Source organism: Agelaius phoeniceus, chromosome 2, assembly GCF_051311805.1.
Source record: "Agelaius phoeniceus isolate bAgePho1 chromosome 2, bAgePho1.hap1, whole genome shotgun sequence".
Lineage (NCBI taxonomy): Eukaryota > Metazoa > Chordata > Aves > Passeriformes > Icteridae > Agelaius > Agelaius phoeniceus.
The window spans coordinates 89,850,794-89,863,909 of NC_135266.1; the positions used below are offsets into that span (position 1 = coordinate 89,850,794).

The window sequence follows — 13,116 nt, forward strand, 5'->3', positions numbered from 1 at the left end:
AGAACAATTTCCAGGGAAAGTGAACAAATGGTAACAGCCAAACTACCAGCAGGGACAGGGGGAAATGTCGGATAGGGAAGGACACCAACACATAGTCAAGAGGTTAAGCAATATTGCAAAGGAAATTGAGTCAACTAGGAAACCTAGGAGAGGAGAAGCACTAAGGAAATCTAAGGATGAGAACAAGGGAAAGCCAAGCAATGGTAGTGTGAATATGAACAGAGAGGAATGTGGTGCACCAAAGAGGCAAAGGAAATCAGTGGTGAGAACAACAGCAGAGAACTGGAGAAGGGAGAACAGATAGACAGCAAGTGAGGCACAGCATAGGCATTGTTTTTTCTTTCACCAAGCAAAGAATCTGACAGAGAACTGAGATAAGTAAAAACCAAAAGACATTGCTGACCAGCAGTGTGGGCAAGCAGGACACAGAAGTAGCATTTCCCTTCCTTTCAGACAGCAAAAGCAGCAGGTTATTTTGCATGCACTACAGCAGTCTCAGAACAGGACGTGTAGGTCTCAGTGCCACAGGGCTGGATGGGAGATACAGGGGAAAATAAAGCTCAGAAAATATACAGCAAATACTAATCTCTGCACACACTTTCTGCTCCAGCAGAGAGAGAAAAACAAGCCTGCGAGGTTGAGGTATGAAGAAACAGGTGCCTGATGGAACAGGAAGGGGCAGCACTTCCTGTGTAAGCCCCGAGCCTTGACTACTGGAGCAGTCAAATTCCTTAAATGGGTGATAAAATGTAACACAACTTCCTTCTCTGCAGAGGGCCAGAGGATGGAAAAAAAAGTGCATCACTGACCTCTAAACCTGAAAAAGAAAAAAGAGAGCTTTTGGCACAGAGAGGCTCTTCTGCTGGCTTGCTGAACTGAAGCCTAGGGCTACAGCAAAAAGAGGTCCTTAAAGCTTCATCTGCATGAGAGCTATCAATAAAGCAAAACGTGGGTCAAGAGGGGAGAGAGAAACAGAGAGAGTCTAATCTATCTTTTGAAAAGTAGTGGGCTTATACCTTTATTATACAAAATACTTTACAATTAAAAAACATTTTCCCCAATAGAATCATATACAGATATTTATAATTAACAAGATTCAGTTACACACAAGATGGGGACATTCGCACAAAGGAAAACATTGACAGATGAGCAAGAGAAAATTAAGACTTCACCCCTTTCCCCACCATTTTTTGGAAGAGGTTACATTTCAGACTTATTCCTATCACCTTCTCTCAAGCCTGACCTCTGGGATCTCCCCTTACCCTGACAGGGTAAGGGCCTCCACCCATGTCCCCAGCATCAGTACAATATGCTTGTCTTAAAAGGTTCATGAAGAGACACTGAGAAAGGAACATCTGGCTGTACCATGAGGTTACCAGTGGCCAGAAAAGGGGACTACTGCCCCAGTTTTCCCTAGCAACCCACATATACACACATGCAAGCACATACATGGGGAAGCATGCTCAAACCCCACAACTTTTCACCCTTTTGGGTGAAACAGCAGTCCCATCCCTCCAAAGCAGGCTGAACTCGAGACACGCCCTTGCAGGCAGTCTGCAGAATGGCTCTCACAGCCAAGGTCTCACAGCCAAGCCGGGCAATACTGCAAATGCAGTCTGGCAAGAGGGCAGGATGCTGCTGTCTTCCCCACTTTGATCATCTGTGAAGCAGCAGTGTCAGTCGTCATGGAGGTGATAATGTGAACCATTCAGAAATGCTCAGGCCACAACAGACAGGCTGGGGAAGTTGCACACTTCACCAGGGTGTACTTAAAAATAAACAGTGGCCAATGATCTGCCCTACCAGGGCAAAGATGTGTGTGAACCCTTGGGAACATTTTCTCCCTAAGAAAGGTCATTGCTGGGCTTGGCAACCGCTGCACTCGCAGGGGAGCCTATCCCAGAGTCACTGCTGGAGGCCAAATGCTTTCAGCAGTGTGGGCAGGTCACGGGCATCAGCTGCCCCATAGAGGTCACTCTGCCCCAGCATGGAGAGGGCCATGCGCAAGGTGCTCCAGATGTTGTCAGACATGGCTCCTTGCTGCCCCCGCGGACCTCGGCTCTTCTGCTGCATGTGCAAAGCCTCCAGGAAGTGCTCCACAGCCTCACTGCCAACAGGAGAACATACACATGCTTAGTGAAAAAATGGTTCATCTCACACTGCCTTCCCCATTTGCTTCTAAAGTATTTCCCTGCCAAAACAGTTTCCTCCTCTTCCCAGATCCTACCCCACTCCAGAACCAGACATCCCCCTTTTCCCTCTAGAAGAATGAGGAGTCCAGATGGCCTATACTCCACCTGTAACTGGATGACACTTAGGTCTCCAGGCAGAGTCCACACACTCCCTCTGCTCTCCTATTGTAGGAATGTGCCCCCTATTGACAGAGTGACCAAATTATTCTTTGCTTAAAAAAGAAAAAAGCCCAAAAGTTTCTCTCCTCAATTTGGTAAAAAGACACCTCACAGGACCTTTGGGACTTCACCTCAGACCTGGGGCTGCCAACTGGACAGAGGCCAAAAGGTCCTGCCTAGGTAATTCACTAGAAAAAGAAGAGAACAAAGGAAATAATCGCTTTTGTGGAGTGTTTTAGCAGGAGCAAGAACCTCTTGCCCCTGGCTTGGGTTTTTCTCTGAAAGATCTTTGTTATTTTGCCTTTCATTAGAACTTTTTCTGTTTCCAACACTACCTCAGAAGCCATCCTGCTAACTTTATGCCATTCTGGGTAGCAGAGCTATCTCAGGTGTGACTGGTTCTCTGAGAGCTCATAAGAGGAGAAACCTATCACCCTATGCCAAGAGAAGGCTGCAGGCAGTGTGGCCCTGACCTCATTACCTAGGGCAGTCTGTGTCCCACAAACACACACAAACACCCAGGTCACAGCAGAGGTGCCCATCCTGTGCTCACCGGTGGGCCCCCAAGTTGATGCAGCTGATGCCCAGGTTGTAGCGAGAGCGGATATACCCCGGCTGGAGCTCCAGGGCCCGACGATACGCGGCCACTGCTTCTTCACTCCGATTCCCATTGGCCAGGGTGGCACCCAGCTTGTTCCACAAAAGGTGGTCCTGGAGCAATGGGCACAGAAAAAAGGCTTAGATGAACTGGATCTCCTAAAGCTCCAAGCCAACCACTCCTTCCCCATATGTCTGTCATATTCCTCCACTCCAAATATGCACCTCTTGCACATGCAGCACCTCCACCCAAACCTTCACCCATAAACCTCCAAGTGCCTCCAGCAGCCCCAGTCTGCCCCTTTCTTACATTGGGGCGCACACTGAGTGCAGCACTGAAGCAATCCACAGCCTTCTCGTACTCGCCACTGAGGTTGAAAAGGACACCCAGGCCACACTGGACATCAGGATCCACAGTGGAGGGGTTGCTGCGCACAGCTGCTAAGAACAGCTCCTTCACCTCCATGAACAGTGAGCTGCAAAAGCACAGAACAGGATATTGGTGTGCTGTGGAGAGAGTCAGCCTCGGGCTGCTTGCTCTGCTCCTGCCTGGACCAGTCTGAGCCCAATCAGTAACCATAACTCACTCAGAGAGCAGGGAACTCAGGACACGCTTGGAAGGCCCCAGGTTTGTCCCCGAGACATTCTCCTCGGGTTCCTTGTTCAGCAGGTGGGCATAGTCCGGTTTATGGCGCAGCCAGTCCCGCAGGGTCTCACACGCCTGCTTCTGCAGGGACTCATTGGTGAAGCTCACTGCTAAAGCCATAAGTGCTGTCAGGTTCCCAGGCTGCAGCTCCAGGCACCTGCAGGGCAAAGAAAGAGAAGTGAATGCAGCACTAAATCAGTGTAGGAGACAGCCAGACACAGGAGGTGAAACAATCAAGACAGAGGACCCCGTGACAGCCATGTGGTCCTTGTGGCACTACACACCCAACAAGAAGCCACACTTAGCAGCTCTGCAGCAACACTCACTGTCTGAGGGCACTGATTGCCAAAAGCTCCTGTTCATTCTCTGCTTGGGTGGTTCCCAGATATTGCCAGGCCTGGGGAAGACATAGATGTACAAAGTTAGACTTCCAGAGGGAAAAAAAATCAGTCAATAAGCCACTAACACAGAGATTAAATCCAGTATATTATCCTGCACAGTTTTAGAGTGAGATCAAATAGACCAAAGTATACACATTAGCCACAGGTGTAAGTTCCTCTCAAAAGATAGACAGATGTCATGGCACATACGTCCTCAAAGACAGTAAAATTGGCATTGTTATAGTGAACAGAAGTGAATGTCTACCTGGAAATCTATCATAAAGCAACTGTTGGTAGTTTTACACTTTTAGATCACAGAATCTCCACTTTTAACTTCTAACTGTGGTCAAACTGCAGAGGAAGGAGGAAAATGCAGATCTCCTATTTCCCAAGAACAAAATGGCATAGCAGCAGTGCTAATAATAAGGAGACCCCCGAGGCAGGCAGCTGTATGTACTTGTGCAGTGGTCCACTAGCAAGTAGTAACCTTGGAGAGTTGACTTTCAGACCTGAAAGTAGAAGCACTGTTAATTTTACTGAATTTCCAATCATCATGACACCAGTACATGAAAATGACTTCCACCTTCAAGCAGCTGATATAAGGAATATTTTACTAGGCACTAAATCCAAAGTATCTGTTCACTTTAGCCACACCCCTGGTCCAAAACAGGCTAGATAGTTGGGGACTGTCAGCATGATGTACCTGCTTTTTGAATCTAAGTCACAAAATGAGGTATCCACTGCCTCAAGGAAGGAAATTGCTTCATTAGCAAAGACACAGAACCCCGACAGAAGGCAATCTACACCCCTGAATCTCTTATGCCTCACCACACATAGCTAGCTACAATTCAAGCAGAGCTGACCAGCAATAACTGCAGTGTTCTGCCAGCAGAAGAGATGATGAGATTCAAGGTAAAGTTGTGACTTGGACCAAAGCAAACGTGACATCTCCTTCAGAGCAATTGTTCATGTCTATTTGATCACTGCACCATTTGTGAAGTCTTGGCTTCTCCTGTACATTCTGCAGTCACAGTAGAAGAATTCAGAATGTTTTTAATACAGCTAGCCAGAATTGGCCCAAGATTCCTTCCCTGAAGAATTCAGAATGTTTCCAATACAGCTAGTTAGAAATGGCCAAGATTTCTTCCCCTAAGGTTTCAATTACCTCTCCATCATGCTCAGCCTGCAGCCCACACTGTCTATGAGAAAAAAGCAACAGTTCTAGAAGAGCATTAACACCTTTTGACCACTTTAAAGCTAAAGCAAATCTTCAAACCTTCTGCTTACTTTTCACCTATTACCAGTACCCTAGAAAATTAGATGGCCATTCTTAGAAGCCAAGAACCTCTGTTCCAAAATGTCACTCATATTTAAGTCTCAGGGTAATCAAATTATGTATGTCCAGTCATATATAATTAGCAGGGCTCAAACAAGACATGCTGAAAATTTAGCAGCCCTGGATCCTTGAGGCAGGCACTCCAGAAAGGCACCACATGAGTGCATTTGCATTCTTCCTGAGAATATCCATGTTCTCTACCCCTGGAAAAAGGCACACAGGCTATTCCATTTCTCAATTCATCCTGCAGAAGCGATTTATGGAAAAAAGTATTCACTTAACAAGGAGCTGGAACTCTGTCTTCAGAGTAAAGATCCTTCTTTGGCCCACAACTTCAATTAAGACTGTTGAAAACACCCAATCTTTTTGGATCACATCTTTTCCTAGCACCTACATGAAAGACTTAGTCAGAGCCCTGCTCTAATGAGCTTCTCAGAATTAGATTTTAATACAGATACAGAAAGCACTGATTCGCCATAAGCTCCTCCAAACTTACAATGCCAATAAAGACTTTCACAGAAGCAACTTGAGAGATGAGAACTCCTTGCCTTGGCTCCATGCACAGTCTCATGTGCTCCAAAGATTTTACACAGCTCTGGGCCAGACGACTTTGTGCTTCCTGTAACTGACCTTAAGTCAGAAACCTCCTCCCTCAGAGGCTCCCTGAGGATTCACACAAATCAGCTACAAACCCAGGGCCACAGAAAAATGAGGTGTTTTCATACACCCTGCACAGGTCCTAACACTGCAGGAACAGCTGTCCTGACAGCTCAGCCTGTTATCTCTGTGCCACTCACCTCCATATGATCTGGCTTCTGTTGCACTGCAGCCTCAAAGAGCAGGACAGCATTGGGGAGGTCACCTTGCTCCAAGCGCTTCCGCCCCTCTTCAAATGCATCCGGGTGATCCCTCATGGGATTGTCTTCCTCAAACTGGTAACCCTAGCAGGACAGACAGACACACAGAGGCTAAAGCTTCAAGACAGGCTTAGGGAGAAGAGCACTCTCTACAGCACAGCAGTCTAGTCTTGCTGCATCAGGAACACTCCAGACACAGACCAGCCAGCACCTCATCCTCATTGCTAATTTGTAGCAGATCAGAGAACAAGGGTGGTTCTTCCTGCCCGCTCTGCGCTGGAAAAATCCCCCAAACCAAACTTGGAGTAAGTTGATAGAGAAACAAAAGCATTTAGTATGTATTTATAAGATACATAAATTTAGTATGTATCTTATTAGCTTGGAGGGGAATGGGGCCAGATGGGGGGCAGGGATGGGGCCAGGGGACACAACACTTGAACTCATTGCAAAGAATCCCTGTATTCACTGGTATTTGGTGCTGGACAAGAACCAGATGGCATTTGCAGACAAAACCAAGTGAAAACAGTATTTAACCCCTATATGATCTGGGACAAGGATGTAAGTGACAGCAAAGCATCAGTGTGAGAACAAATCCCAGCAGCATTTGGAGTGTGGAGCTCAGAGCGAGGCAGATGCACTGCCAGTCTCCCCAGGGCAGCCCACCACAGTGCTAGGGCTGAGAGACCCTGTTCTCCCCTACCTTGTCGTATGATGAGGAGTTGAGGTCTTCATATTCAGAGAGCCAAGGGTGAGCCTCTGCATCTCTCTTGGCCATCTCCTCACATTCTGCCTGGAGTTTGTCCCAGAACTCCACATCTGACTGAAGTGAGAACAAAGTGTGACTGGAGTACCTCAGCCATAAACTCACATCTATGAACATGCCATAGAACTCCCTCCTGGATGTTTCCAGCCCTCCTCAGAGCATGCAAAGGAGAGAGGTAACCCTACCATGGGCTCTCAGTTGGCACCCCAGCCCTCCTTCTCAGCCAGCTTTACCTCCACAGCAGCCTTTGCCTGCTCAAATTCCGTATCAAGAGTTGACACGTTCCCAGATCGCGCAAATTGATCCACCCAGGCATCGGATGCCCCCTGGGAGTTTGGAAACAGAAACACACCTTTCTTTTTAGAATTTGGCAACCTCAGGGCACATCCCAAAACAGCAGGAGGGTTTGTAATGACCCTTCCTCCCCATCAGTAAGTACTGATGGCCTATGAAGTGGAAATGAATTCATCTGAATCTCCTCTTCCTCACAGATGCTGTGGGAGATGAGAAAACTCAAACTGTCCAGATACATTCCCATCTTCTGGCTAGACTCTGCTAAGAGCCCAACAGCCCCTCCCTTGTCTCCCTCAGCACTGCTGAGAGCTGGACTTGCCATTTTCCTTTGCTCCCAGACTGTGCACTGTGGCAAAATGCTTTCTTCCTTCAGAGCATACAGGCCTGGGGCTCCTACCTGCTGCTGCATAAACTCAGCTGCCCATTGCTCTGCCTGATCTTGGTCTCTGTGGGTCACCTGATTAGCTTCGATCGATACCCTCCCATCTCCGATCTGGCGGACAAACTTTAGGAACTGCGGCAGAGAAACGAAACAAGGGTGGAGCTGGGCAGATGCTGCGCCCACAAGCCCTCAGCCCATGCCCCCCTCCTTCACTAAGAGGGCTTCTCTCTGCAGAGCGAGCACAAAAGGCCCAGAAAGGTGGGAAGGACCAAACTTCACAAGAGTGGAGATGGATAACATCTGAAGTGGATTGTAGGGCTCAACTCCCAGGAATCAGGGAAGAAATGGAAACATGGGACAACAGGAGGCTTTATTCCTTTACTATCTTCAGCCATCTCAATTCCCCACACCCTTTATTCACAGTAATATAATTACTACTAATTATGTAATTACTAATTCACAGTAATAATTAATCTCAGCCCCAGTCAGATTTCTCACCTCGGTATTCTTGAGTTTCGGATCATCCACTTTGGAGAGGAAATCAGTAACAGTTTTCTTAAGATCATCCTCAGGTTGGTATTCCTCATACCTGTGTTCCAAGACAGTAAAGGAGAAAGAGATAGAGCTCAGTGTTGCCTGATATGAGACTTTCTCTAACAAGAGTCTACACAATGGGGCAGACAACAGTATTGAAGAATACAACCTCTCCTCAAAGATTCTGGGCTTCTCCTAAGTGATTCACTACCATTATCCATCCGTAAAAGTTCAAAATTACTACTACGTTAGCTGTGCAGTGACTAACACAAACAGCAGCAGAATTAAACAATTACAGAGTCAGCACAGTTCTGCAGAGCAGTCTGGATTCCTTGCCAAGCTTACATGCCATCAGACATTGCAAGTTTTAGCACTACCAGAAACAAAGTCATATATCCAGGAACAAAGAAAGTAGGTCATGCCCACTGAAGAGGAAAACAGTGCCTTGGAAAAGCATCAGCTCTGCAGAGGATTGAGGGCTTACAGCAATGACACAATTCAATATGTCTTGTCTGGCTTACAGCAGGATAGGCCACTTTGAGGTGGTATCACTACCTTCAGTCTTGGGGAAGTTTTGGAACTGGTGGAAATAACTCAGGAATGTCCATTATTTGCAGAAAGTTATCAGAGAAGCCAAGAGCCAGGTGCAACAAGAGTCCAAATATACAAAATTTTTGTAGGGAAAGATCTTAGAAGCCCAAATTGCTTGTGTGTGTTTTGCTTCTTTAACTGAAAAACTTGATTGTACCCGACAGGTACCTATAGAGAGATGATCCATCTTTAAACTACCACAAAAAAACACATTAAAATAATATGCAGAAGGCTGAACGTATAAATATGTCAAGGAAAGGCTGGAAGTGGTTTGTCAGATAGGAAGAATTACATGATGAAAGTTTACAACTAGTACAGTCTAGTAAAAAGCATCTGTTGCAGGAAAAAAGTTCCTGAACTCATTCCTGAAGTTACTTTAAGGAGCTTTGCATCAGGCATGAGATTAATGTAGCCTACATGATCAACGTATCTTCCTGGAACTAGAGGACAGAAAAGCTACACTCCTAAAAACTTCAGTTTGCAAGCATTGTTTCTGCCTTTCTCTGACACCAAAAGCCTCAGAACACCAGTGTAAGTTAAATGACTCAAAAGCATTCAGGCCACAGCAGATATCTATCACCTTTCCAAGCTTCACCCATCCAAGTGCCAGCAGCAACAGCTCACCTTGAGAAGTCAGACTCACCATTTATCTGCCAAAGACTGATCTTCTGACTCCCCAAGCCACAGTTTCTCCTCTGACTGCTCTAGGTATTCTTCTGCCCACTTGGCAGGAGACACAGACAGTGGATCTGCAAAGAAAGAATGGGGAGAAAATTAAGACAGGCAGACCAGCACACCTTTGTTTATGCTTGCCTCTTCTACCTTTGTTTATGCTGATCTAAAAATCAAGCCTTTGGTTCAGATAGTGAATTAATACAGATGCGACTGTGGTGATGATAAATGTACGATTTTCTACTTTAATATCACAACTTATTCATCTGCTCCCTGTGGGATACTATGTAGGTCAAGAAAATTAGCAATGCATTACAAGTCTCTGTCAAAAGCAAAGCCTACAAGCACTAGGTTTTCATCAGAACTTTCTCGAAGACCTTTTTAACTCTAATTTATATTTTCAGAAATGTAAAGAGTGAAGCTCAAAGAGTGGAACTACCCAGCTTTCTACAGTGGCCACTCCTGGAGAATAGCATATACTTGTTTCTTTTCCCTAATTTCCAGATTAGGGCACATGTGGTAACAGGACCCTATTCCAGAGCCAGTTCTATACTCAACACAGGATGGCTTTTCAAATAAAGCTTAACCTTTGGGCCAGAAACACTCACTTTGCACATTTCCAGACTGTAACATCCCTCTACCTTCATACAACTGACACAAAATATTTGACCAAAGCACACTAAAGAGAATTTACCTTTGTACCAAATGCAAATTTAGTCTTAGGAGAGGGGATTAGAAAACGTGTAATTAAGAAGTAGTACAAGGCCATCTCCAACTTGCATCAGTTGAATCATAACTTTTAAAAAAGCAGTTTAAAGAGCACGCTTCTCCAAAATTCCCTACGTAACCTAAGTTAACAGCAAAAGACCCTTGCACCTAACTAAAAGCTCCCACACCACATTGTTCATAATTTGACTTAACACCATCACGAAGCAGCTTTCCTACCCTCCACCCCATTAAGGCTGCTACAGGAAACACTGACTGCTGGGCCCAAAGCAACACTCCAATTTCACAGTCAGGAGCTCTTCACTACACACAGGCATGTGACTGGACATCATCTTGACAGTAATTCCAAAAAAGGACACTTCACCTGTCACTTCAGCAATGAACTCCTGTGACCAGTCAGCCTCATTGTAATCTGAAGAGACATCACCAGCATTATCTGCTGCAGCCAAGAATTCCTGGGTCCAGTTTTCAGACAGTGCCAAGGCTGCCACACCTGGAGCTACATGAGGGGAAAAAAAACAGAAGCGAGGACTGGAGTACTCAAAGGCATCATTTATGTGTTCTAGGCTAGCCCTAATCACCTCTGATCTTTCTCTTTGTTAGAATAAAATCACAGAAATATTTCACTTGGAAGGAGTCTCTGGAGGTTGTTAAGAATTCTCACAGCAGATTAACATGAAAGCTAGAGATGAGGTTGTTCAGGACATTTATGAGGTAACTTCTGAATTTGTCCATGGCTGCCAATTCCCCAGCCTCCCTAGATACCTGTTCCAGTACTGAACTGCCTCCTCCAAGGGAAGAAATGTTTCCACATACATAGTCAGTTCCCCTTTCCACAAACTGTCCATTACCCCTTGTCCTTCTCCTGACTATTGCTGTGAAGATCCTGACCATGGCTGCTGAAGATAGCAACAAAACACTCCACCCCCTGCCCCCCAGACTCCTCTTCCCCAGGTTAAAATGTCCAGGCCCCTCAGCCTTTCCTCTTACAACATGGATTCCTGTCCCTTGAGTACTTTATTGATCCCCGGTGAACTTGTTCCAGCAGATCAGCGTACTGGAAAGCCCAAATCCAGAAACAGTACTCCAGATACAATCTCAGAAAAGATCAATAGATAGGAACCGCCCTGCTAGGAGCTTGGCCATAAACATCAAGATCTTTTCCAGCCCTCCACCTACTTCAGCTCCCCTCACCTCGCTGAGGGGCCTGTCGGAAGCTTGACTGTTCAATCTCTTGCATCTCAGCCAAGAGGTCATCCATCTTAAAGGTCTGGGGTGCACGGGACAGCAAAGGGGCATTCTGAGCTTGCAGAAACTCTCCAACCAGCTGCCAAAGACAGAGATGGATTGCAAACATTGCACAGAAGATGAACAGGCAGAGCCAGGGAGTGTGAGAAAAGGGCTTGTCAGAAAAAAATATTAGCATCAGGTAAGGGGTAAAACAACAAACAGTGTGGATGAGAAAAGTTTTAAGAAGATTAATCAAAAGCTACAAGGAGACCAATAAATCTGTTCTTACCTCATCCTCAGTGGCTACTCCCAGTGGTTTGGATACCTGCAGGGAATAGTGGGCAACTGTGTCAACATTGATCCCGTGCCCCTCTCTACACACAGACAGTGTGACCCAATTAGATTGTATCTTCCTCTTCCTTGAGCTTAGCCTGTCAACATTTTTCTTGCACTAGCTGCCAGCCAAGGGAGCAGGAACATTTTGAGGGATCCTGTCCAACCCCCTCCCACTACTGTCTGGCTTAGGGCCTGTGACAGCAAGGCACACAGCTCATCACAGCCGCCAACATCCATTGAGTGCCCACAAACGTGCCCTCACCCCACAACCCTGCTTCGGGCCTTTTCCCCAATAAACCACCACAGGACACCAGCTGCACCGAGAGCCCCTGGCCCTGCTCCCCGGCAGCCCCCGGCAGGACCCAGAGCCAGCCCAGCGAGCAGCGCGATACTCACGGCCGCGGCTTCGGGCGTCCCGGGGGGCCAAGCCAGCGGGCCCTGCAGTCCTTCCTGCCTCAGGGCCTTGTCCTGGGTGAAGTGCCCCGCCAGCTTCATCAGGGGGTTGGAGCCCCCGCACTCCGGCTCCACCAGCTCCCTCATGGCCATGGCGCCGGGCACGGAGGGAGAGAGGCTCGGCGCCGATCCCGCCGCGCCTGCACCTGGCACCGGGGCGCACAGACAGCGGGTGAGCGCCGGGCGGAGCGACTGCCTGACCCCGACCCGGCTGCCACCCGCCAGCGCCGCCTCCCCCGCGGGCCCGGCCCGGCAGAGCACGGACACCCGCCCGCCCGCCGGCCGGCCGGGACAGCAAGGCCGCGGCCCCCGGCCCGAGCCCCGAGCCCCGCGCCCCCGGCCGTGCCCGTCGCCCGTCCCCCAGCGCGCTCCGCCCGGCGCCGCCCGGAGGGGCCGCGGGGCTCCCCCGGCCGCTCCGTACCTGGGGCCGCCGGGGCGCGCTGGGCTGGCGCGGCGGGGCGGGGCCAGCCTTAAAGGGACAGGCGCCGGAGCGCCTTAAAGGGACTCGGCGCCAGGGTCACCCGGGTCACCGCCCGCTCCAGAACCCCTCCGCCCGGTGGCTCCCCCCGCCGCGCACTGCTCCCGCAGCTCCGCAGCCGGCTCCCGAGGGGTGTGCCCGTCTGCCGGCCGTGAAACGGTGGGTACATGTATATGGTGTGTTCTATACACAACCCATTGTATTTGCAAATATCCATAAATATATATATATAAGCATAAATATATTTTTTTTCAATGTGTATGGTATGTGTGAAAAAATGCGTATTGTATGATTGGCTTTTCGCAAATATTAAAATGAATATTATATGTGTTATGTTAGAAAGTTATGCTGTATTAATTTTCCTAAGTAGCGTGTTAAATATAGTTTTGGGCTATAACAAAATGTTAAAATAGAAACTATGCTATGCAAGATACTTTTTTTAAAGAAAGGACTCGCAGCGAGATAGCAGTCACAGGACACCTAAATCTTT

At 47.7% G+C, this 13,116-nt stretch overlaps 1 protein-coding gene across 4 annotated transcripts; it reads right to left on the reverse strand.

The window, feature by feature from the left end:
• Positions 1-988: 988 nt before the first annotated feature.
• PEX5 (peroxisomal biogenesis factor 5) lies at positions 989-12,661 on the reverse strand. 4 transcript variants are annotated; one of them, XM_077174189.1, is made up of 16 exons: positions 12,570-12,661; positions 12,092-12,294; positions 11,649-11,684; positions 11,324-11,456; positions 10,494-10,628; positions 9,375-9,480; positions 8,105-8,195; positions 7,622-7,738; positions 7,164-7,256; positions 6,868-6,987; positions 6,108-6,251; positions 3,921-3,991; positions 3,536-3,751; positions 3,259-3,424; positions 2,905-3,062; positions 989-2,107 (listed from the first exon to the last, which is right to left on the reverse strand). In XM_077174189.1, the coding sequence occupies exons 2-16, from the start codon at positions 12,239-12,241 to the stop codon at positions 1,906-1,908; spliced, it is 1,938 nt and encodes a 645-aa protein (XP_077030304.1). In that variant the 5' UTR covers positions 12,242-12,294; positions 12,570-12,661; the 3' UTR covers positions 989-1,905. The 4 variants fall into 4 exon arrangements, with proteins under 4 accessions (XP_077030304.1, XP_054510453.1, XP_077030306.1 ...); XM_054654478.2 differs by lacking the exon at positions 7,622-7,738; XM_077174191.1 differs by lacking the exon at positions 7,164-7,256.
• Positions 12,662-13,116: the final 455 nt, after the last annotated feature.